The sequence below is a fragment of the Camelus dromedarius genome, chromosome 1 (genome assembly GCF_036321535.1).
Source record: "Camelus dromedarius isolate mCamDro1 chromosome 1, mCamDro1.pat, whole genome shotgun sequence".
Taxonomy (NCBI): domain Eukaryota; kingdom Metazoa; phylum Chordata; class Mammalia; order Artiodactyla; family Camelidae; genus Camelus; species Camelus dromedarius.
Genome location: NC_087436.1, coordinates 54,177,605 through 54,205,127, shown reverse-complemented (window position 1 = coordinate 54,205,127; position 27,523 = coordinate 54,177,605). Strand labels below are relative to the sequence as shown.

The window sequence follows — 27,523 nt, the reverse complement described above, 5'->3', positions numbered from 1 at the left end:
AGAATCTCTAGCCTTGAGAATATATCAATAGAAACCTCCAAAACTGAAAAGCAAAGAGAACAAAGACAGAAAAAAATCAAAACAGAATATCTAAAGACTAAGTGACAACTACAAAAGGTGTTATATATGCATAATGGGAATATCAGAAAGGAAAGAAAGAACCAGAAGAAATGTTTGAGAAAATAATTACTGACAATTTCCCCAAGTTAACGTCAAACAACAAACCACAGATCCAGGAAGGTCGGAGAACACCAATGCCTCCAAAATAAGGATAACTGTAAAAAAAAAAAAAAAAACTACACTAGGGTATCATCTTCAAAATACAGAAAATAAAAGATTAAAAAAAAGTTCTGGAAGAAGCCAGAGGGAAAAAAACACCTTCCATAAGGAGAAACAAAGAATTACATCTGACTTCTCCAAAGAAATTCTACAAGCAAAAAAAGAGTAGAATAAGATATTTAAAGTGTTGAGAGAAAAAAACCAACCTAGAATCCTATACCATGTAAAATTATCTTTTAAAAGTGAGAGATATACTTTCTTAGACAAATAAAACAAAATTAAATTTGTTGCCAGTAGACCTGCTAACAAGAAACGTTGTTTCTTAAAAAAGAGGAAAATAATATTAGTCAGAAATTCAAATTTGCATAAAAGGAAGAGTAAATAATTAGTAACCTTCCAAAACAAATGCACCAGAACCTGATGGGTTCACGGGTGAATTCTACCAAACATTTAAGGAAAACTTTTAAGGAGATTATAGTTCTCCATAACATCTTTTAGAGGGAATACTTCCTAACTCATTCTGAGGCCAGCATTACCCTAATACTAAAATCAGACAAAGACACCACAAGAAAACTGCAGACCATTATCTCATGATTCTAAATTAACACATTTTATCGTTTGAGATTGTAATTGTTAGTCCATGAAAATAATTGTATTATATTACTCTGTTATTGTATCTTTTTCTAATACTTCTATAAGTAATATTTTTCCTTGCTGACTGATAATTCAGGGGAAGATCAAGAAAATGAAGTACAGAGAAAATTCTTATTGACATACTTATTTTTCAGCTGATAATCATTTATCCTTACTCTAAATGGATTTACTTTAAAATTTGTATCCTATAATTTTTACCTATAATCTTCAAGTTTTTAAATTTAAATATAACAATATACTAGAGGAAAAAAATTCCAAAGTGTTTCTGCTTGTTTTTTTTTTCTTTTGCCTACAAGTTCCAAATGATGAAACTGAAACATAGCTGTAATAAAATATGCAATGGTATTTAAGGTTTTACATTAATAAATATATACTATCTAACAATGAAGATAAAAATCTTACTATGTACTAATTGGACTACACCAAGAATATTATTCTTAGATCTCAACATCATATTTTTTAAAGAGAGAAAGATTCAAAAACTGAAGAAAATCCCTAGATAACGTCAAAAGAAAATAAGTTATCTTTAAGTTAAATAATAATAATAGTCAAAGATATTTAGAACATTTATCCTCACTAAAGATTTAAAGGGAGATTGAAAAGAAGTCTTAAGAAAAGGGAGAATAAGTAGATAGCAAGCAGGTAAGTTTAGGTCAGTTTAAGAAGGAAATTGTAAAAAATAGCGTTGTCTGCAACTGCATCAAGAAACCTCAGGGGTATTGAGTTCTTTATCACAAGAGGTGTTCAAGACAGAGATGGTGAGTGATCACTTGAAGATTTAAAATACAGTTCGTCAGTTCCATCCGCAATATTCTTTGAGTGACAACTACCCACCAGGCACAGTATATCCAAGAGTACTCTAACTTCATGATAGTAAGACATACGATTCAATGACCTTAAAATCTAAAAAGTAGATGAAGTAGCTATTTTTCAACTTACTTTTTTTTCCTCCTGCTGTATTATTACTTCATAAAGTCGTGGAAGATTTAAGCAATAATTTTGCTGTTGATCTTTCTTGATGTTAATGTTTTCATAATGTGGTGCTTTTTTCCTTTGGAAAAATTAGAAAGAAATTTATTCTCAATTTCAAATACATAAATGTTTATATAAGCTAAGGGAATATTTTTACACCAACATTTCCTGATTAAAAAGTATTCAACAATAAGATCATCTGGGTGTGTTTGGCCAATATATTCTAAATTTTGTAAAATGTATACATTTATGTTAGTTTTGCATTTTCCAATTCAGAGCATTATAATATAATAATGATTCCAAAAAGAAAATAAAATGTGAAATTTATGTCATGAATTTAAATAAAAAGCTACCAAAGTTTCCTGTTTATTTTATTTACCATAAAGTCTTTAAAATTTCCAATCACTTGGTATTTCAACTATTCACTAAAATAAAGGGAAAACAGTTAACGCTATTTATATCATAAAACAATCAGGAAAAGGGCATAAAGAAAGATCTTTGAAAATGAAAGAGAAGCTATTTTCACTGAAATTTACACCATCCCAATTAAGAATAAGAAACTAAGCAACAAGTAACAGCCCAAGAATTGGAGTTAGATAGCCTGATATGAATCCTAACATTGCTATCTACTAGCTGTATGACCTTACACAAATCATCTAACTTCTCTAAATTTCAGATTTGACTCTTCACCTGTAATTGGAAATAGTAATAACCCACCCTCATGGTTGTAATGACTACAGTGGACGATACATGTGACGTGTTTAGTGCCATACATAGCCCACAGTAAGGACAAACAATAATGGTTAGTTATTATTATTATAAGAATATATTTAAATAGGCTATGCCAACTATAATACTAGTTTTTTCTAGTTCTGAAACAAAATTTTGGAAAAAATGTCATATTAAACATTTCCAATGAACTATACTGAACACAAGCAGAATAAAAATTGATAGTAGAAATGTGACAATGAATATATGTATGTTCATGTATAACTGAAAAATTGTGCTCTACACTGGAATTTGACACAGAATTGTAAAATGACTATAACTCAATAAAAAAAGTTTAAAAAAAAAAGAGGGAGAGAAAAAATTTGATAGTAGAAAAACAGAACCAAATGCTTCAGTTACATAATTGCCATTTTTTTTTAGACACTACTATGATTTAAATATGCATTTAACATCTCCGTTCACTGTCAAATGCTGACTTCACTGATTTTCTTGCACAAAATTCAACAAATGAGTTTATTTTCAAAACCTCAGTTTTAGGGATAAAAAAATGTATATTTAGGATATCAGAAGGGTCACATATCATTGAGGCCTGTGTTTTCCCAAAAAGAAACCTATAAACTCATTCTTCCATTTGGAGTAGCTAATTATCTCAATTTTTATACCATATCAAATCTTTCAGAATAATTATGACTCAATCAATTTTTTTTAAAAAGTCAAAAAAAAAAAAAAAGATAGAAAATATCAACTGCCAGAAGGAACCAAGACTAGTCCAAATAAAAGATACAGTGAAGGCAGCAAAACCCAAGAGCAGACAAATTATGGAAATGGTGAACTATCTGAAGCAGTTTAGAATGCAGTCTATATGGATAAAATCCTTTAAGTAACAGTGAAAATACCAACAGAAGAAAGGAAACAAGGGAAAAAACAAAGATCAAAGAGAGAATAACATTTAAAAAGTAGGAGGAGAATGGGAGTGGGACATGGTTGGAGAAGCAAAAAGGACGGTTAGGGAAAAACTATCAAGGAAAATCAGAGCAGGCAGGCAGGCAGGCAGATAGACACACAGACAGACAGACAAGCAAACAGCCAAACTGGAAAAAGAAAATGATAAAACACTAAATAATAAAAGCATCAGGACAAGGCGATAAGCAGAGTTAGAGCATTTGACACTTTGTTTTATTTGGCAGAATAACAAAGATTAAATTTAGATCCCATTAAGCTACATATACATCTAAAATTTCTAATGTAACTACTAAAAAAAACAAAAAACAGTATATTTCCCATATTAGGAGAGTGAAAAAATGAAAAGGACAATAGCATATTGTATAAATTCCCAAAAACAAAGACCATGTTTTATTCTTTTTATTCTCAGTTACTAAGTTTATTACTAGGACACAGCAAGAATTCAAACAGTGTTAATTCAATGAATGCATAGTAGCAAGGGGAGTTTAAGCAAGAGCCTCAGCTAGGTCCACTGCTGGTATACAGATGCATCTGAGTCTGTCTAGCACACTAATTGGATAGGTAATCACTGTGGGACTTCCTGTGAGACAGCTCATTCTATGAGAGAAAGAATCAGGCAGGTAAGCTGGATCCTGTTAAAAAATTGAACCATGATAGATTCTGAGAACAACGTGGTATCTGTTACTCAGTTTTGCCTTCCATGGACTTGTGTCTAAGGTCTTACTGTAGGAGCAGGAGAAAATAAAGATAGGAAGAGTTATTCTACCAGAAAGGTATTTCCTAGTTAAACTTCACATATATCACCTCCAACTTAATGCTATGGCTCTGATTCACACTGAGAATGCCTACTAAATCTCTCACGTAGTCAGACGAGTGGACACCAGAGCCAGGAACATAATCCTGGGTTACTTTCTTTTATGTTTTCTCTGATCTTTTGTCCATTTTATAATTAAAAACAGTATATTTTAGTGCTTAGATACATGCGCTGCATAATCGAAGAGGCCACAGCTAATGTCAAGCTCTGCGGCGTAATAGCTACATATTAAATATGCAATTTATTCTCCTTGACCCTCACATTTTTTCCTGATAAAATAGGTACAACAAGAGTAACTACACAGAGACTTGTGAAGATTAACGAGGTAATACACGTAAAACAGGTAGCCCCAGGATCTGGCTCACAGAACAGCAATCATTTTCTTACAGGTCATCCCAAAATAAATACTTCTTGGAGTTTTTCATACTGACTTTTCCTTTCATAACAGCATAATCTAGTCTGAATTATTAGAATACTTCATAGTCAAGAACTATAGTAAAGGTATACTTTTTTTACTTACTGGGTTATATCATACTGTCCAGGACCAGGCCCTGACTTTATAGGTAACTCTTGTCTTCCCAAAGAGTTGCCAAAATGTATCCCCTTATATTTCAAAGTTACACTGCAAAAACCCTTTAAAAAAAAAAAGTGAAAATGAGACACAGTTTAAGTAAGACATGAAACAATGCTGAACTTAAGTCTAAAGCAAGGATAGCCTTAGTCAAGGAGGTTCCACTGGGAAATGCTAAAGTCTCCCTTGATACATCTCAAGCTAAGTTATCACTGCTGTGCCCCATCCCACTCCTGAGTCAGCCAGGATTTCCAGAAAAGTGCCTGTAGTTTAGCATATCCTCGACCAATATGAATAGCTTTGCCCTTGGCAGCACAATCAGCAATCTAAAACCTTAAGGGCAATGAAAATTAGCTCCTCATCATTTAAAAAGGGGAGGAGAGGCAGATTTGTACAATTTAGGGAATGCGAAAATCTAGCAAAAATGATCATTAAATAGAAATTAATTTTAAGAGATTAAATTAAACACCACCAGATGTTAGACAACTTCTAATTACCTAGTTTTTAAAACTATAAGATACTCATGTACAGCTTTCAAAGAGTAACAAATATGTAACAAATATATAACAGAAATTAAGCACTAACTCCAGTTCATTATCTTGTTAATACTTGATCAGTTCCTTAATGCCAAAGAAATCATTTTGTGATGTGGGAAATCAACAATCATCTTCCTTCTCATTCACTATAATAAATATCAAAATCAGGCACTACCCACTAAAGTATTTACTTTAGAGAATTTAAAACACCTAGTTTCATTAGAAACTAATAAAACATAAAACAAGAACAGTCTCCTCCCTTAACAGGAATTCTCTTGTATTGACCTAATATTTTCTCAAGTAAGCAATCATTTAAGAATTTTTTCAATGGTAAAAGGTAAACTTTAGTCTATTTAACTTATTTAGTTCATAGTTGTAAAATTTTGTATAGGCATATGTAATATGCCTATATAAGCATAAGTATATAGGCATATAATTTATATAGGCATGGATTATTAAAACAATTAACATACAAACTGAATAAAATCCCCCTAACATAAACTTTAGTTTAACTGCATAAAACAGCATGTCAGTTGTTCTAGGTGACCAGCACTATTCTACAACAGTGGCACCGATCTCTCTCAATTACCATCATAAACAATATTAATGAAATAAATAGCAATCAGAGATTAGAAAACATAATTCCAGTTCATACTGGATAATTAAGCCCATATCTGCCCCACTCCCACCAGAATTTCAAAAGAAGTATATAAAATGCACATAAATTATCAGTGCTAGAAACTAAAAGAAAGTGTCAGTCACATTCCAAAAGTTTAAGGACTTTCTGGAAAATACAGCACAGCAGAGACTAGAACCAGGCAAAGACCTCACTGCATGTGAAAAGAACCTCAGCTGAATACTACTAACATCCCCAGAAAGATAAGAACTAGAGGTAAGGATGGACTCATATTAAGTAGGGAGTGTTTCTCAAAACTGCTAATAACCTTAGAGATTTCTTTGCACCAGTGCCGTTATATGAAGTGATGAAAGAATGTTTAAAAACCCACTTTATTCTCGGAGTGGATAGTTGGAATAAATTGGAAGCACTGGCACTGGCCCCTAACAAGAACAGACTTTCTAGAGAGCCCCACTCCAGAAAGCTTTGGGATGCCACAACAAAACCCAAAATAAGCTGGAACAGCACTAAATTCCCTACTATATGAGAACATCTTTTACTTTCTAGAACTTACCACTAAAAATTAGCCCTCAAATATTATAAAATACAAATGCAATAAAACTAAACTTTCCCTTCTACATCTACTTGATTTAAAGAATTAAATTGGGACCAAAACAATCTCTGACAGAACTTTGATGTTTGCATAAAGTGAAATGGGACCTTTGTTGATTCTTTTTTCATACACACAATCTCAAAGAGAAGCTGAATTATAGTTTTTCTAAAGGTTTCCCCTGCTTTAATTTTAGTAAATCTCTTTGTTCCTTGCTTGGGGTGGTGGAGGGTGTTGGAGCTGAGGATAGAAAACCAGGGTGTTACATGCTATGTCCAAATGAGATTCAGACATATTTTGGAATGTCTAGTGAACTATTAGTGCAAATCAACCAGATGAACGTGAAAACTAATCCTACAAGACGCAGTTACTCATGATGACCCACACCTAGTAAGGAAATCATACTGTTAAAAGAGTAGCTAACTACTGGATGTTTTCTGTTGACTGGATTTGCCTTCTAACAGACAATCCCCACTGGATTTATGCCTGTGTCTTGTAGAGTAGGGGCGATGACAAAAATCTCAAAGACCCCGTTTTATTAAAACAGTGGTAAAAATCAGTGCTACCTTTAGAGCACTCTGTCCAATAGAGTATAACACAAAGAGAGAATATCCAATCTCCCCACCATCACCTCAGCTCATCATGCAGCTGTAGCTGTGATGGAGGACATTGGTGGAAATGCCCGAGAGAGAGCAGCATCTGGCAAGAGACTGAAGTGCCTAGGGGAGCAGAAGCTGCCTATTATAATGTAGCCATGTTAGATATTTTACATATTTCAGACAGGAGCATACCTAATATGCTGATTTACTATAACACAGAGATTTTTAAAAAGAACATCAGTATTTTAAAAAGAGAATTTTGACAAATCATCTTTAATATATTTTTATAGCTTAAAAAAATACATATTATGGTTTTATATTAATTCTTTTAACACAGCATTTCAGGACCTCTAGTAGAATTATGTCCAAGAAGCTTACTTCAGGTTAATTTAGATTATTGTGATTTTTGTGGTTCAACTATTTCTTAAGGTAATCCAGTAGAAGGAAAGATTACACATACACAGATATATACACACCACTGAAGACAACAGCAAAATCCGTTTTCTGTATATACACTAAAATTCATTTCATTAAACCATGGAACTACTTAACTCACTAACCTCTGCAGTTCTTAGGTAAATGTTCAATCAGAAATTTAATCTAAAAGCCTTTTTAAAATACAGACAGAAAATAAAGAATAAACAGATGTAGTCTTAACTCTAAATCACACTCTCCTTATATCAAGTGTTGACAATACCACCTTCAAGGTCACTGTCAACTTGGAAAATCATTAACAAATAAAATATGACTTAATTGAAGCAAACTCAGCATGGAGCTGCATTATTTCAAGTGAATGTTGTAATATAACTTGAAGAAGAATTGCTAACTGCCACTTTCATTGACAATGAAATAAATGAAGGGGCTATGCAACTCTCCCCACCATGTCTTTTGCATAATTAAGTATAGAAATAGAATTTGTGAAGAATTAAAAGTCCCAAAGTGCACCAGTTCCAACACTAATGGACCACATTCCAGTGTGGCAGTTCCCAGCATGTTATCATTAGCAAATATATCAGTGTCATAATTCCAACCGCAAACTTTGCTTGGGAAATCCACCTCTGAAAAATAGATTGCTAATGGCTACCTGGGCTCTTCTAAAAAAAAAAAAAAAAGAGAAGCTAAATTTTATAATTCAAAATGTTATACAAAATAATTTATATAGAGAATTTCTCTTTACAGACTAAATATAGCTAAAAATTATTTGTTAGCTAGAGTCTCATACAACTCTTCATTTCAGAGTTGCTTCTTTATTTAAGCTATATAAGATACTTTCAGCAGATGTTATCTAAACAGTTCAGGGAAGAACCACTATAATTAACTATCTGTTGGATTATTTTCTCATATTTTCTATTAATATTTACATCTGGAAATTGAGCCCACATTAGTATTATCTCAAAAAGCAGCTAAAGAGATATGAGAATTATCAGAAATTTGGATGATACTTGAATTAACATTACTACAGTATTAATTTCACAGTAGTCTGTGAGAACCTGTGGTTTTTGTTTTTGGTTTTTTTTTTTCCTTGCAGGAAAAAAATAAGAAAATGAAGCCTTCAGCTATTAAGCTCTGCTGCCCTCTCTCTAGTTCTCTCAAATTCAAGATGGAGATTTCAGAAAATACCACAATTCAGTTCAAATTAAGTTTTATTGAATCTTCTTGAATATTAACAACTATGTCTTTAACTTAATGTAAATCTGTTTTTACATGTTTTCTTAAATTCAATCTAGATTTTTATTCTAATAAATACAAGTTTTATTCTAATAAATACAAGTATTCTAATAAATACAAGGATTGACTCAATAATTACTAAAATAGGTCATCAAGTTAGATCTATTAGAACTGTAGAATAAATTTTCTTATTTGTCTTCTATTGAACAATAATTTAGCCAGAAAGAACCAAATTTTATATATCAAAGTAATGTTTATTCATATGTGAAAAAGATTTTGTATACTTGGAAAACTTGGAGGCATTATTCTGGCCTTCTAATAGATGATACATTATTCTGAAACAAATAAAGAGTATACATAAAAATATAATTTTAAAGGAAGAATAATATTTTGAGATTTAAATTAAAAGTAATCAGAGAACTGCTTAAGCTAAGGCCAAGGTTCTATGACTACTGTGGAAAAAAAAAAAATTGTTAGTTCCAATATTTTAGACCAAAGATTTTCCCTGGATATTTTGGATAAGGCACAGACAGCTTAAGCAACTTGGTCAAGGACAAATAATTATTAAGTAGTAAAAGCCAAGAGATAAACCCAGGTAGTCTGGTTCCATTACACTACCTCTCATAATTGTCCTTTACCGTGGACTGAATATACTGATATTAGACCACAGGACTTCTATCAATTTCACTGTAATTTTTACAGAATTATCTCCATTGTTCTTCTAAGCATACCTTACTCAAATATCTAAGATATTGGCACTGTCTGTTGATATAAATTAATTACTTTGGTATTATTAACAGGATGATAGGATAGCTAAGGCCTGGAAAACTAGGTATGGCATAGAGAGGGAGAGCAAAATACTCCTGGGACAAAAAAATCCATATCCAGAAAGAAATGGGAATTCTCAGGGTGTGAACAGGAGACATTCTATAACTTACAATATCCTTACTCTCCATTTACCAGAGGTAAGTTAGTTCTTCTTAAGTTTTATAGTATGCAGCAGCCTATCAGGTCTTAAAATATCTGTATTCGAGCATCAAAAGTATCATTTCTAGTGTGTTCCATAATCAACAAATAAAAAAGAGTTACAAAGCAAAAATAATACTGGCTTGTGTATTTACCTTTACCTTTGTACTTTAAATCTTTAAAGAGAATTTGAGTTATTGTCTAATGAACTTTCATTTCAGCCTGAAGGACTTCAGTGCTTTTAGAGGGTGTACTAGAGATAAAATCTACCAGTTTACCTGGGAAAGAAGACAAAGACTGAAGAACTGTTCCAAATTAAAGGAATCTGAAGACACAACAGCTAAATGCAACATGTAACAACAGATTGGACTCTGAACCAAAACCCATTTTTTAAAAGAATATCATTGAGATAATTAGCAATATTTTTAAAATATCTATAGATTAGATCATAGTATTATATGAATGAATTTTTTCTGATTATGATAATTACACTGTGATTATAAAAGAGAATTCTTGTTCTTAGAAATTTTACATTGAACTATTTAGGAGCAAAGGGGCATCATGCCTGAAATGTACTCTGAAATTGCTTAATTAAAATGACAATATAAACACATATAGGAGAAAATGATAGAGCAAATGTGATAAAGTGTTAACTGCAGGATCTAAGTGAAAGGTATACAGGAATTATTTGTATTATTCTTGTAACTTTTCTACCAGTCTGAAATTATTTCAAAATTTTATTTTACTTTTAAAAAGAAACTAACTAGAAGCAATAAATGAATTAGATCTAACACATTGCTATAGTTAAATCTAGAAAATACAACGTAAGTAAAATAGCAAGCAGCCTACATACCAGATGATACCATTTACTTAACTGTTTTAAATCATACAACAATATATATTGTTATTTATATGTAATAAAGATTTACTGTTTACTTTGGCAAAGGGAGAAGAATAGAGGGAGGGAAACTGGGTAGGGTAATAATTGTAATAATATATTTATTTTAAAATGTAGCTAATTAAAGTGTGATTAAAATTTTAGTATGTGTTATATGTGATGGTGGGTACATGAGTATCTGTTTTTAGGTTTGTACTAGCCTATGTGTAATTACATAAATTACAATAAAAATACTTTAGGAAGAAAACAAGTATCTAAGACCCCCAAATGCTCCAGTATATCTATTGCCAAAAAGCAAATGGTTTCAGAAGGTGCTTGAACCTAAACCCAAAGATGGAGACATGTTCAAACAAAAAACTACAGAGTATTGGGAGTAAAAGTCAAGCTAAATCCTGAGAATACCTTTTCTTTGCCCCCAGGTGCCCTTTCAGCCTGTCCTTAAGTCTACCCTAAATTTTTGCCATTTTCCTCACTGGGATTATTTCCTTTAGATCTCATGAAAATACAAAAATACAACAGGTTCAAAACACTGTTACTTCAGTCTTGTAACTAAGTAAAACCAGATTTATCTATATTCATGGGTAACTCATACATTTCAGCTGGCTGAATAAAACTTTTGTTCAACTCTGGCCAGGTATGAAATTTAAAATCTGGATGAAATGGATCTGCTACATTATGTTTGATATTTTAATCAGAGAAGCTCTGTATTTTTTTTACAATCAGTTGTGAAGTTTGGTAAATAATACTTACCCTGTCAGACTCAAATTCTTTTATAAATAAAATTTTTTCCTTTCAAATTCAGAAAAAGAATGTCTATGTATTGCATATGCTTATACATTATAACAGAGACTTTTAATAAGTTAAACTTGTTTCCTCTTTTTCCTAGATACAGTTAGACCGTATTTCCCAGGCTCCTTGGCAGTTATGTGCATTCATGTGCCTGAACTTGAATTCCCAGGCCTGGCCTGCAGAAACCCCCACTAGCAGTTCTCTGTCCTCTTTCCCTTCCGCCAGCTGGATACAGATGACACCAAGGCCCTTAGACAAGACAGTAACATGAATGGAATAAACCTGGATCCCTGAATCTCTACATGGAGGAAAGTCTCTTATCAACTAGAAATGCCCATTTGAATGAGGAAAAAAAGAACTTCTGTTGATTAAGCCACTGAGATTTGGGGATCTATTTGATACTGGGTCTATATGTCACATTAACTAAAATATGCATAAACATAAACAATCTTCCAATTGTCAATATGAAATGTATCATACTTACAAACTGAGGTTTATAGTACGCTGGACCTAGTGTGCTGTCACTTGCAGGTGGAAAATGTTTTATAATACTGTCATCCTCATTAATATGATAACCGTACGACCGTCCACAAGGAATTGAAGGAACATCAACACTTCTGGAAATTGTAAGTGCCCTTGAAATTTTCTGTTAAAAAAACATACTATATTATGTACTCAAAGTAAGAGAAGGAATGAAGAACCTAATATTAAAACTTACTAAAAGACAGTTATTAAATATTGACTTGACTTTTATAATATAAACCAAAAAATCTGTCTATAAAAGTAATTTAAAAGTCAGTCTTATCTCATAATGTAAACCAAGATTTAACCAAATTACTATTAAATAGTAATACAAATCAAATCACTCTGAAAGTCATCTTTGGAGGCAAGGAATCTTTCACTTGGCTGTTATTTATCTTGCTTACTAAAGCAAGTAATACTGATTCCAAAAAACAGGCATTAATTCCTACATCCACATCACCAATCAGCAGTTCAAGGTGGTTATGTGCACTGTGCTATCATAGTATCTGCCAGGCAAAAACAAATTTTATACTTTTCTGTAACATTTCTCAGCTTCATTCTTTCCCAGCTCCTGACTTACATCCATCTTACTGGTGCCCTGTATAAATATCCTAATTTTGCAGACTATGTAGCAAGGGAAATATCTATGATATAATGCTAAATGGTAATTTAAAAATATAAAATGTAACACTCAATTTATGACTATAGCTAGGTAAGCTATGTAAAATTATATATAAATGTCTAAAGTCATATACATATATGATTTGAATCTGAAAGGAATTATGCAAAAATTAACAGAATTATCACTGTTAGAGTCTGAAATTTTAGGGTGATTATCTTTTCAAAATTTCCTTTCATGTAAAATATTTTATAATTTAAATAAAAACAGGAAGGAATAACATATATTAGAAGTACTAGTATAAAATATATCAAATAAAATACTGGCATTTAAATGATTTAGTTATCTGAAAAATTATTAAGAATGTATTGATCCTACGTAGTTTTTATATAAATAACTAAATGCTATAGTTGAGTGCACACATGCCCAATATACAATTATGTTATAAACATACCACCACTGGTAGCATTTTACTTTTTTTTTTTTTTAACCACTAGAGACAACTATGAAGTAGTTTCAGTGATATTTATGAAACTGGTTACCAAATTAAAACTGGAAAGTATTGAATGGTTTCCTTCCCATTCACTGCTTTCAAAAAGTATTTGCACGATGTCAAGACTTTCCAAAATGTAGCTTCAACCTCCTTCTCAATCCTCTATTCCTATCACTCTCCCTTAGATCCTAAATTCCAAATATTCCAAAAGAACTTTGTTCTTCCCTGAACATTATCACACCATTAAATACTTCAATGTCTTTATTCATAAGGTTTTCTCCATCTGAAGTGTTTTCTCAAATTCTTTTTAACTCCTCAGTGAATCCTTCGAGATCCAGTTTGACTACGATATCACTATTTCCTCAAAAACTCTGTACTTTGGACACTTAGTAAAAAATTTATTATGATATATGTTTATCAAAACAGCATTTCATCAACTGTTTTGTACTAGATTTCATTCACTACTTCCCTGTTAAAATTATAGATTCCAAGGAGCAGTGATCTGTCTTCTGTGTATTATCAGTGCCTAGCTTTATGTCTGACACACGTAATTACTCAAAAAATATCTAATAAACACTTGGCATGTATAAACAGACATTTACTTTGTCCCCATGCATTAAAGAGCTGATATTTAAATATACTTATAAAACTTAACCTCATTGTCATTACACTGACATTATTCAACTGAGAACTTAGCACTAAAATATATCCTCCTAAACAAAGAACTGATTAAAATTTAATTAATATAAACTATGTGAAGGACTTGTGGAAAGAGGAGAGGGAACTACTCTAAACAAACTATGACCAAAATCTGCTAGATTATATTATTTATTTTAAAGGGGTAAGCCTTTGGTATAAAAGTTATTCATTATATAACACCAATGTACCTTTCTAAACGTGTCACCTGCTGGTCTCCTACACAAACCCTTCACTCCAATCAGAATCATCTTCTCATTGTCCTTCATAAGATCCCACTTTCCTATCTTTATTCATGAAGTTCTCCATGCCTAGAATGCATATTCCAACCCTATTCTTCAAAGTCAACCTCATCTATAAATCCTCTACAAATTATATCTTCCCATAATACAGCAGTCTTCCTTTAAATTCCTACGGCATTTAATTACATGATCATTCATTTAGCACCTGTCACATTTCATCTTGCATTAGTAACAATCTACATATCTCTCTCCCATTTTAAGCTTTTTAATTTCAGGAGTCATGTTTTAAATTCCACTGTATTATTAACAGTACTTAACACAGAGTTTCCTCTATATAAAGAGGTAAACCACTAAAGTAGTTTTTTAAATCTCCCTTACTTTCTATTCACCATAGACGTTAGAAGTGATTACAGATTCATCAAAAGCAAATATGAAGTCAAATGTTAATACTAAGGTTTATAAACATCAAATACCCATTTAATTATAAACTACAATATACTAATAATACTAATAAACCTACTAATTTTTATAGTAAGTTTTTTTAAATGTACTTATCACATAAAATATTAAACTTTTTCTATTTTATTTTAAATTTTAAAAAGTCATTAGAAGCATAAAGTCCCCCCAGGGAACTATATTCAGTATCCTGTAGTAACCTATAAAGAAAAAGAACATGAAAACGAATATATGTGTGTATATGTATGACTGAAACATTATGCTGCACACCAGAAATTGACACACTGTAAACTGACTCTGCTTGAAGAAAAAAGAAAAAAAACTGCAACGTACTGCCTGAAGACGCTCTTTAGACACCAGCACTTCTCTGTTTATGAGATCTAATGTTCCAGGATAAGACCGATCATAGCTTGCTGGTCCTGGACCATCTGAAATAAATGTCTTAAAACGTTTCTCCCGGTTTTGTAGACTATGGCCTCCTTTTATATTATACTAAATTGGAGAGAAAAATATGAAATAATTAAAAGAAACACTTTTTAATTAATATCTATTTGATAAATATTACATATTAATACGAACAAATAGTTTTAAAACTCAGCCTAAGAAAGTTAAGGCTATTGATTGAAGACGTTCTCTAATGAGAGAGGATAATGAGAGAATGACAATTATAGCCAACAGTTTTAACGCCGAACTCAAACTAAAATTTACTGTACTTTGAACACTCTGAGAGAATGCAACACTTAGTTTGAAAACAGGAATCAGAGACAAAAGAGTCTCCAAAGTTATAGAGCAAAAATAAAGAGAGTTTATAGGCCCCGGGAGAATCTGTACCTCCGAAATAAGCTAAAAATGCTCATATTACAAGGAAAAAGCAAACTTTCCAGGCTTGCTTCGGATTAATCATTTTCATGAAAAACATTTTGGTCACGTTCAGGGATGTTTATGCAGTCTTACTGGCAACAACTTGATTCTATGCTCAGGCTAGTTTTAAACACTGCTTATTGCAGAGAAGGTATGGGGGGAATCTTCCACGGCTCTCCACGCCACGTATCTGGATTCTTTGGAAGCAGAAAATTATCAACTGGCTAACAGCCAGTTAATTCACATAAAATTCCATCGTATTAGTTTCAATAAACAGTCATGATGCAGTCATTTCAAAGATAATTCATATTAATAGTTGTTGGCATTTGATAAGGGTTTTTTTTAAGTTACTGATTTACCAACAGGACTCCACATGGGGTGTACATGGCAGTTGTTCACAACCACTATTAAGTGAGCCTGTCTCTGGTATGCGTCTTATTCAGCTGCAATCAGCTTTTAAGAAATGCACAAAAGAGGTCTTTTTAAAAATGAGTCAAATTATATTCTTAGACAGAATTGATTACTGTTTTAATTACTACTTGATTACTGTTTTAATAAGATCACAATTCCCATGTTTAAAGAGTTTGGATCTGTAACAGTAGACTTGAATGCTTTTGTAAAACATTAGCATTACAAGTTAGATTTTAAAAAATCATGTGAAAAGAAAAGATCTCCTCAAATTGTAATTCTTTGAAAGCCAATGTTATAGTCTCTATCATGTGCCATTTATATCAAATACTTCAACAGAAGATGGTAAAATCAACCTAATCTGATTTTTTTTAATCTGTGGTACAACTTAACCAAGACTTTTTTTTAATTATTCATACTTATCAATTCTACTAATTTTATAAAAGGTTACAAAAGGAATTTCCATATGTCAGATAAGTGACCTAAAAATTATATTACAAAAAAAGATACATTTTATATCAAAACCTGTAAGAAAAAAGTCTTACTACTTTGTGAGTACTGTGCTTTGTGCATATGCTAGGGTTATCAGGTGAATTTATATTGTCAGCAATCCCCAGCACTACAGGAGGTAGAGCCTCATCAGAAGGGTGAGGCCATGCACTGTATCACATATGCTAGCCTATCATTCAGCTCTAATCAAAAATAAAGCCTAACTTGGACATCTATTCCTAGGCCTGGCTAATGAAAAATAAGAAGTAAACTATTTATCTGGGAGATCACCACATCTAAAACCATTCTGTAGTAAGGAACAAAATGATAACTGCTATGTAGAGACAGGTCAGAAACTAGAGGAGAACAGAACCAGAAAACATAAGTGAAATCTGTACTGACATTTTAGAGTGGGAATCATCTTAGGAAACAGGATATGTTTGTTCTGTGTGTGACTTAATAAACACGTGACTTAGTAAGCTAATTATCAAAGGATAAGAACCTACATCTTGTAAATTTGATTCTTCTGCTTATTTCCTTAATTTCTTTTATGTTCTTTCCTACTAAGCAAAATTTCTTTTGAAAAAAAATAACATACTTCAGATATGCTACAGGAAGCAAAGGAAATTACTTTGCCTATAACTGGGCAAGAGCTGTAAAGGCAAAAATTAGACCCCAGCTTTGGAATACCAGTCACAACCATAACCAAAGTAAAGCAACCGTAAGAGGAAGAGAGAAATAGAGAAGACCAAGTTGGGGCACACAGCTTCCATTCCTAAATGTTCTGCCTTTATAAAAGCTTCGAGCATTCTGTATTTAACAGTGGAGACAACTATCACAACTACAACCCACATTTTCAGTTTTTTAAATTTCACTTGAAGTCTCCAAGTAATATTTACTGACCAACTGCTGATAGAAAGCAACATTTCAACCTACAGTTCCAAAAGAAAAGTATAAAAATAAATTGTTAAATATATGCATTAATTTCCAGTAAGAGTATCTCTTTAATTACCTAATATACTATTTACAGAATTAATATGTAACTTATGTCACATTATAAACATATTTACTAATTCAGCTATTTAAAATGAAATGGACTTTATTTTTCAAATATGATAAATTCACACTTCCTGAACTTCTAAAAGTTCTGCAAGAATAAAACTACAAAAAAAAAAAAATCCAGCAACTGTGTAAATAAGTAATAAGTCATTTTTTAAACCAAGGAAATCAATCTTCTCCTGGTATTTGTTTTTAATTTTAAGAAAAATAGAGAATACTAGAACTCTTTTTTTCTTAGATCACCCATCATACAAAAAAGCACATTTTTAAATTTTTTATTCTTGAAATCTAAAAAATGTACCCAATTTGGAATAAAATAAAATTTGATCTAAACTGGACTTTATATTATTTTACATGTGGAACCAACTATATGAGAATTAAAATAATACTCCAAAATCCTGATACTTGTCATATTTAACAAGTTTGAAATCTACATATTATGTATTTTACTACATCTCCCTCTTGGAATACTGGAGTTATACTAGGCTTAAAAAGGGAAATCTTGGTAGAACTAGCAAGCCCATACACCCATAATATCCTGGTCTGATCTGTGAGCCATGGAGTGGAAGCAGGAGTGGCACTTCTAATGACTACATCTAATGACCACTATGGAATGTTGTGCTTTTTGTGCCCTAGGCTCTAGTTTTACGGAGGTTTTAAAACCCCAGGGAGAAGCAAGATGTGTTCTCCTGAACTGACAGTTGAAACTACCAACTGGCCATTCCAGGTTCTTTATGCTACTAAGCAGAAAACAAAATAAGCAGGTTTGTGTATTGGCTGGGGTGATCAACTCCGACCAGGACAGAAAAACAGGATTAATGGGAGTCAAGAGGAATGTGGTGGAATGGAACCCAAGGACACCCTGCAGAGCCTCCTAACACCAAGTAAAAATGCTAAGAGCAAGTTTACTTAAAGGTTTAAGAAGTAAGCCAAAGAACTAACAGCTCAGACATCTTGGATCTAAAGATTCTGGTCATCCCACTAAGCCTAGAACTCCACCAGACAAAGTTCTTGATGAAGAGATGGGGACCAGGGAATGAGTAACGGAAAAATCTTAAGCTACCTATAGCTTCGTGATCAGTTGCAGACACAAAACAGGTCCCCACCTGTGTTTCCTTGCTTCGTATATCACTTTCTTTCATTTTCCCTCTATTTCTTTCCCCTTTCTATTGTAAAATGGCAACACTAAGAATGGTTAAAATTTATTGAAGGCCAACTATAATCAGGCACTATTCTTAATGCTTATTAATATATTTAATCCTTAGAAAAAGCCTACAAAGTTATTACCCCTACTTAATCAATAAGGAAACCACTAATCTCCTAGGGCCTTAGTAAGTCTCACAGCTAGTTAAGTGGCAGAGACAGATTCTGAATCTAGGCAGTCCAGCTCCAGAGCCCACACTCCTAACCACTTCTTCATAATGAGACATTAATCTCATATTATAGTTACCATTTAATCTATAAGTTGCAGAATAATGAAATAGGAATATGAAAGAACAGAAGAAATGGCCTTAATCAGGATTCATTCGGTAGTAACACTGTAGTAGCTAGACATTTGTTTGTTTCTGAGAAAGTACACTTGAAAACTGTACATAAAATAATTGCATTTTTAAAAATTATATAAATGGGAAGAAGTGTGTGTATTTTGTGTGCATGAGAGAAGAGAACTGGTCAGTCAAGGGGTGAAATGTAATGGAAATCTACTGCTTTTAACTGTCCAGCATCCCTTCTATTATCTGCTCATAATAGCTTATTTGCCACCCTTAGGACAATCAAACCTCTCCTATACTTTGTGGTTTTAAAGGAGCTTCCAAACACAGGAATCCCTGACCCAGGAATCACAGATGTGGGTCCATAATAACACTGGACCAGATTCTTCCTGCTGGTCATTTTAATCTTAATTTAGTCTTTAATCTTTAATCTTTATGCTATCACACATAAAAAGTGAAAGGAAATTATAGAATTAAGTTACCTAACAGCAGTTTCCCATTGAATGATGCAGAAGTTCTTACTACTGAAATACCTAGAATTATCTTAGTCCTATCCTTAAGATCTGACTGTTCAATTCCTCCTGCAAGTCTATGAGCCACTCAAGTACTTACCTATGAATTTATTACAAACCTAGTATCTGTCTTAAAAGTCTGTTTTATTGTTTGCAACCAAAAACCCCTAATGGTTAGAATCATTTCCTTTAACAATTCAGGAAGTCTAATGCAAAAATTAAGGCATCAATGCACAGATCCAGGCCTCCAACAGCTGGCACACAAACCAATTCCTTCACTTTGCTACCATCCTTATTCTACGTATTTTGACCATTTGTACAAATTTCGTGGGCCTTAATTCATTCAACAGTCTTATTCTCCCATTCAGGAGTCTCAAGGACCATGAAGCATGTAACAATGATTTATGTCTTATAGAATATACGGAAGAGTGATCAACACCCAACCAGACAACCAACATTGAACACATTTATTTTTCTCTTATTCTAATTACAAAATACAGATTGAAGGTGAAAGAAGGTAATATGAAGGGAAAATAAAATATGACAAATGACATGTTAGTTTATGAGAGGAAGAAAGCATGACTTTTATTAACTCAATTATAGTAATGATTATAAATTTACCTGCACTTCTGAAACATCATAGTGTCCTGGACCTGGAACAGCTTTCTCAGTGTTAGAAGCAACAGTTAAAGTACTTTCTCTGCCAGCCAGAGAAAGGAATGGTGCATAGCCACCTGTAAAAGTAAAATCACACCGCTGGTGGATAAGATAGGATTCTAATGATTTCAGAGAAAAAACACTCAAAATATAAAAAATCATTTAGTAACCTCAATTGCTGAAACCATATTATCAAAACTAAGAAAAAAAAGCTACAGAAGTTGTTGCATTTTAAAAATTCTCTGTACGAGCCAAATTTGTGTTAATGTATATTAAATACAAAAACCTACAGAACTAGACTTCCTAAACAGGAAAAAATACCTAAAGAAAATAAAACAAAATAAACTTTTTTTTCCTCTAAGCATATCTGGCTGGGATGAAAATGGCAGTCATATTTAACTGGTAAGATATTTTCATCCTCAGAAGACCACAGTTTTATATTCTGGAAAAACATATATTATTTACAGAGAGTAGCATAAATGAATTTGTAGAGAGAGCCTAGATAGAAACAATTTAAAGTGAGCATACAGCAAATAATTAATAACGTTTCCTTGCTTTGGTACATAGCTGGCACTCAGTAAATATTTCTTGATTGCCTGACCCCAAACAAAGGTTTATAAATCCAAGACACAATCATAAGATTAGACACACGCAGTAAATAGTAGACATACTCAGTCTGCTGAAAGATTGATAAAGTTTTTAAAGCAATGTATCAAGAAAATGAGCACAGTTTAAGCAACATAGATACTAAGGAAGAAATGGGAGAAACTAGAGCAGCTATGTTCAACAGGTAGTAAAAGAATCAAAGTGAAGACTCAAAACATGTGAGAATCTTACACACCTAAGAAAAACGTACACTATGAGGATATATGGTGATAATTAGTAAAGTTTAAAAGCTTGCTAATCTAGACTAATAAGATATTTTTAAAACTAGAAATAACATTTCTTTTGAGGCCCTCGTGTTTTAAAATACAACTGAAATCAAGAATTATTTATTTCTGTTAGGTACTGAAGCACAAAAGAAGTAAGTAAAATATAGACCTTATCCTTAAAAAGCAACAACCTACTGAAGCATTAAGAAAAATATTTAATTTTAGACATGGAAAAATATCTGAAGTGCTAAAATATTCAGAGGATCAATAAGAGAGGAAGTTCTCAACCACACTGAAGTGATTAGAAAAAGTATCAATATAAAGAAGTGTAGCTGGTAAACCCAAAGTGGCGATAAAAACAGAGCTATTTAAAAAGAAAACTCAAATCATTCAGCTACGATAGGGAAAGAAGAAAAAAGAAATGAGGAACAGAGAGATAAACAGAAAACAAGTAACAAGAGCATAAATTTAAACACAACAATATTATAATTAAATTACATGGAGAAGTTCTCAACAGCCCAATTAAAAGGTAGATTGTCCGACTGGATAATAAAGACCCAACATTATGCAGTCCATAGGAAACCCTCTTAAAACAAAGACACAAAGGTTAAAAACAAAAGGATAAAAAATATATATACCATATACCCATGAATCAAAGAAAGCTGGAGTGACTATATTAAAATCAGACAAGGCAGATTTTAGGACAAGGACTACCAGGGCTAAGAGAGACATTTCATTATGATATGGTTTAATAATCCATAAAAAAAAAGCAAAGAAGTAATTGCCATAAAAGTTGGAATAATGCTTACCTGTAGGGGAGAGGGAAAGGGTAATGATTAAAAAGGAAAATTTTACAATGTTATATTTCCTGACTTGAGTATTCACTTTTTAAGTTGTACATGTATATTTTATGCAATTTTCTGCATAAGTATTTCATCTCACAGTTAAAGGTATATATATATATTTTTTTTTAATGTAGGTTCATACAGACACTGAGGAAATATGAGATAGATATGAAAGCTAAGCTCAGGCTAGTTCTGAGGTAGCTGTCATCAGAACATGGCAGAGATTCTAACTGAATCTACCTAAACAAATGCAAAATTAATTACAAAATACTGTAATTCATATAAAAATGGGGGGAAGAAAACCCCACACAGTAGCCCCATGTATGCAAGAAAGCCAGTACTCATAACATCCTCACTGAAGTTTTCCAAAATTAATCATATAGAACCTTTCATCAATAGGTTAAAAGTTTATATGAAATATTGAGCTCAGGTTAAACCACAAGAAAATTAAAATGTTTATGCTGATAAGCTCTATAAGAGAAGGGACTTTTCTGTTTCATTCATAACTGTATGCCTAATGTTTACAGTTACGGGGACAAACTGTCCTAGTTTTCCAAGGACATAGGACTTGTAGTGCTAAAAGCAGTACATTCCCAGGTAAACCAGGATGTTTGGTCACTCTATCATATATCCTCCATGTTAAACAATAAATACAGGATTAATAGGTGATATTCTAAACTACATCTTTAGTCATTCATTCAGCAATACTGAATGCTCTTTTATGTGTCATAGAGAGATAGTGAGGGTACAATAATGAATAAGCTAAAACCCTGGCCTCAAATAGTGGGGAAGCCAGACAAATAAACAAATAATTACAGTGTAATTATATTATACATTATAGTCCTGCCAATAATTAAGGTAAAAAAATAGGAGAAGAGGGTTCTAGAGAATTAGGGTTGGTGGAATATGAGATAAAAAGTTCGACTTGAGACATATGAATACACTGACATACGAAGTGCTAACTGCAACCGATAAATCAAACTGTCAGATAGAAAGAAGAAATGAAGACTATAGGAGAGGACAAGATTTGAGAAGCAAGAAATATGTTCAATTTGGTATATGTTAAGTTTGAGGCACCACCAGCAGAAGATAAATCAAACTGGCATGAAGCAATTAAAGTCAGTCCATTCTGAGAAAGCAGACAGACAGCATGTGAATAAAGGACAACTTCCATAGCCACAACTACAAAACAAAAAAGGCCTTCTTTACAGAAAAGCAGTAACTAGATCTTTGAAACACACACTCATCTTAAGGGACATCAACAAATACAGCAATCACATACACACTGTTTGTTTAAATTTAAATAAAGATGGATTGCATCCTCTGAGATGGTCTCCCTAAATTCTGATTGGCTAGTAAGGTAAAATCATTCTTGTTGACATACGCACACAGACAGGAGTGCAAGACCATGGACAGCTCATGCTTCCGTGGTAAAGTTAACTGCACTCCATCAAAGGAGAAATCTGGGAATGTATTAAAGAACCAGTGTCCCCAGCTTACATAATTTGTATAGGACCAATACATATAGCTAATATACAGCTAATGTGGGTGTCATTTATTATGTAAACCAAGCTCAAAGAGCAATAAAATACTCCTTAGCACAATAATACCAGGAACAATCACATTATTAAGAGGACTACATTTTTGTCATATTTCACTAAGCTGGTTGTCTCTGGGAAAGATTTGCTTGCTTCTGCAGATAACTGTGAGAAAATGAGAAGTAGCTCTCACTAATTTGGAATTGGAATATCCATTATCTCTCCCACTCAGGAAATCAGAGCAGTTCAGTCCTATTTCTTTCGTGCAAAGCCTGAGTACAAAAGTCTCCCTGATCAAACGGACAAAGGCCAAGGCAATGAAGTTTGCAACTTAATGTGGAAAGAATTTCCTGAGGAAAATATGAAGACAGTACACTGGAGGACCGACAAGCAGGCTACAGTAAGAAGATAATGGTCATTAAGAGAGAAAGACTGGGAATAAAGAGTATCTGCACGTTTCTTTTTAAGTTCTAAGACTCTAAGGTCCTCTCCTCCCGTGTAATTCAAGGTAACAAATTATATAAAGTCACAACATCTGCTCTTTCTACATAATACTCCATAAAATTCACCGGATCTTTAAATGAACTGATTGTGTATTCTTCCGCATGGTCCGGTGCGTTACTGATCTTAAAAGAGGGGGAAAGTAGAATGTACCTAGGAAAGAGATAATAGCTACTTTTAAATTATCTTGCCAGAGAATCCTGTAGAGAAATGACTACAGAGAAACCTACACCTTCTGTTGATTACTATTATTAGCATGTGGCTGAGTATTGCTAATGGGATGCAGCTGCTCAAAGTTCCCAAGTATGGAATCTTCTAGTTTCCTCCATAGGTCAACAAGGCACAATTCTCTAAAATAGTTTAAAAAAAAAAAAAAAAAAAAAAAAAAGGCCTTGCAACACCCCAGTTACTGATCTCTAAGGAGAGTTCACACAAGTCAGGTTATAAGAGTTTTTAATTCTGCTATGTGCAACTCATTATTTTTATTTTAACTTTATTTCAAGAATGACTTTCTTTCAAAAATTAAGCTCTTATGTGTTAAGGTATTGAGATAAAAACTGAGAATAACACAGTAGAGAGAATGATGATTGCTCTCAAGAATCTCACGCATTATTGTGGCAGCCAGACAAGTTAAGAGACAATTACAACATAGTATCAAAGTGCTTTGAGTCACTAAGGAGTCAAAGGAAGACCTGAGTCAGGGTGGAGTTAGAGAATAACTTCACTTTACCTGAAGCTCAAAGAATAAGTAATTAGCCAGGAAAGAAAGGGAGAAAGAGCATGCTCAGCAAAGGTAGCAGCAGATACCAAAATTTATAGATAACGCAAGGTTAGAATTGCTGATGTGTAAGTTAAGTGTTGGCGGAAGTGTGGGTGCCTGGAAAGACTGAGTAAAGTGAGAGACCAGATCAGGGATTAAATCATGAAGAATTTTATGCACCATATTTAGGAGTTCATATTTTAACCTTAGTGTTAAAAGGAATTTTTTAAACAAACAGCATAATTGTATCTTAGATGACATTACCCGTAAGACAGAAGTTGAATTAGAGACTGAAATAGAGGAACCAGTAATATTTTATTGGTTTATTTCAGAATAGAGATAACAAAGCCCAAACTACGTCAAGGGCAGTTAAATGAAGAAAGGGGACTACCTGGAGAGATGAGAAGAATCAACCGGTCTTAATGATCAATGGCAGTGATCAGAGAAAAAAAGGGAGTCTACAATAATTCCAAAGCTTAAAGTTTATAATTGACTGACAGGGAATTTTTTCAAAGGGGCCAGTAATGGTGGGGAAAACGTTAAGTTCAGACACTTGGAATTTCAGGTGCTAGAGATCACCCAAGTAGAGCTATCCGAAAAAGTAATTGGTAATGCAAAAGCCTTAGGATCAGGAGAAACCTCATCTTAGAGATAGGAATCACCTGTAACTTTAAATGCTTTGTTCTAGGAGTCATCAGACTCAAAATATAGAGTAGTTGAAGCTATGGATTTAAATGAGAAAGTAAATATAAGAGCAACAAGAAAAGGATGGGAAGTATTTCGCAAATGTTTAAAAAGTGTTTAGAAAAATTAAAACTTTTAAACAAGACTATGGAAGGTTGGTTGGAGAGGGGGAAAAAATAGTACCTCAATTCAGCAAGTAGCAAATATTTATTTGGTCCTAACCAGTATCAGGGACTGTTCCAAGACAATAGTTAGAAAAAGAACTAGGAAAAAATGATACAGATACCAGGGAAATATTCCTAAAAGACAGTGGTCAGTTGTGTCAAAATAAAATAAGGGTTGCAAAGTATATATATCGTAAGTATAAGCATTTTGAGTGGTTGTTGGTGGCTAACTGGTAGGGGTTAATGCTTATAAGAACTCAGCTGCATTAAATAAACATATAATTAGCTCCAAGAAAATTGATATCAATATCAGATGCTGAAACACATTAAAATTCAAGATTAAAACCAATGACAAATGACAAATTTGTACTCCACCCAAAGAAATCAATCTCATACCCTAATCTTATCAGTTATGTCAACAAAATAATGGTCCTGGCACTCATTTAAAAATACAGATATGGTGCAGGAATAGGGGAAATGCAGGCTAACAAAGGAAAAACTATAATTTGGATGGTATTAAGAACCACAAAAATCATCAGATTATAAAAAGCAGAAAGCAAATTAGATTTATTAAAAGTTAACCCGTCACTAACTGCACACAAATTATTTAAATTATCCATTCCCACTCCATTTCTCAAGAGTCTAGTTTTTCTTTACAGATTGTGGGATAAAGGAGCTCTGATTAAGTATGTTCAAAGAGAAGATGGGTATAGTCAGATAGGAAGCACCTACCTGAAAAAATACATGGGACTATCTTTAAACGACATTGCAAAATAGAAATAGTTGTATCTTAGTAAATCAATGTTTCTCTGGCTAGTTAGGAAAGATGTGTGAGGCAGGCAAGATTACAAACAAAAGATACCCAAGGCAGTAAGAAGTACACAGGAGACTCATAGTCAACAAGGCCAGGAAATCAAAATCCTAGATCTAACCTGTACAATTTAAAGTATGATGTAGACAACCACTGTAGAATCAAAAGCCTTGCCATACGCTTACTGGCCTTGCGAAATGGGACAAATTATTTTACCAAGTACCTGTAAAATAAGGAAGGATATTCCCTGCCTACTTCATGTTTGTCATACTTATGAAGTGGTACTACTATTTTTAACTCAGACACATAGAAGCCGAGCAGGCTGAAAGTCAGGAGCTTGCCTTTCCCTACATCTTACCTGTTGCCTGCTGCTTCAGGAAAGGTACCTGGTAGGATCCAGGACCCACATGATCCTCAGTGCTGCCACCCTCAGCCAATCTAAGCAAGCGCGGAGCCCGGTCATACATAATGGAGGAGGGGGTGGGTGCTGCAAAGGGATTAAAAACAGGACGGTGGGAAGAAACGCGGGGCAAAAGGAAGCTGCCAACAATCCGACCGGGCCGGGGAAGAACCTCCGTAAACGGAGGAGCTAAAGTAGGGGCTACCGCCCTACCGGCTCATTGGTGTCAGACTTCCCCCAGGTCGATTTCTAGCCCCGTGGAAAACTGGAAAGGAGTGACACCAGGGATTACACAACCAACATAAATCTCCACTCACCAACTGAGAGTGGTAGCGCTCCCCCAAGGGAGGAGATTAAGTAGGAGTAGGAGCCCGCCCCTGTGCTTCCGGCCCTGGCTCCGCCCACTTCTCTCCACCCGGAAGTTTCTGGGAGAGAGTTTGAAGCGTTTTTCCCGGGCCGAGCCCTAGGAGCATGCGCAACAAGCCGCGAGACTTCCCGGCTCCCGCGGCCCCGCGCTATCGGCGTCCTAAGGGAGGGGGCGGGGCCGAGCCTTGGAGCTCCTTCTAGTACGCTAATTGCTTTAGATCCTGAACTCGTCGGAAATGCTCTAGAAAACGCGTTAGAGGGTATTAGGGCTGACTTAACCGTGATCCATTTTCCCTCTGAGTCAGGGCGGCTGGGAATAGACTAGCAAAAACTGTGAAAGAAAAGTCTAAGCGAAGGGAAACACGATTCCGCAACTCACCTGCCTCCCTCCCTCCCCCCACTACAGCTACACTC

At 33.6% G+C, this 27,523-nt stretch overlaps 1 protein-coding gene across 1 annotated transcript in view; it reads right to left on the bottom strand.

Moving 5' to 3' along the window:
• Window positions 1–26,954, bottom strand: part of STPG2 (sperm tail PG-rich repeat containing 2) — a 440,242-nt gene extending 413,288 nt beyond the window's left edge. The window contains exons 1-6 of the mRNA XM_031469154.2: window positions 26,702–26,954; window positions 20,133–20,245; window positions 15,026–15,184; window positions 12,149–12,310; window positions 4,932–5,044; window positions 1,873–1,984 (exon numbers count right to left, since the gene is read on the bottom strand). Of these exons, the coding sequence (XP_031325014.1) occupies window positions 1,873–1,984; window positions 4,932–5,044; window positions 12,149–12,310; window positions 15,026–15,184; window positions 20,133–20,245; window positions 26,702–26,810 (768 nt within the window). The 5' untranslated portion in view covers window positions 26,811–26,954. The remainder of the gene's footprint in view (window positions 1–1,872; window positions 1,985–4,931; window positions 5,045–12,148; window positions 12,311–15,025; window positions 15,185–20,132; window positions 20,246–26,701) is intronic.
• Window positions 26,955–27,523: the final 569 nt, after the last annotated feature.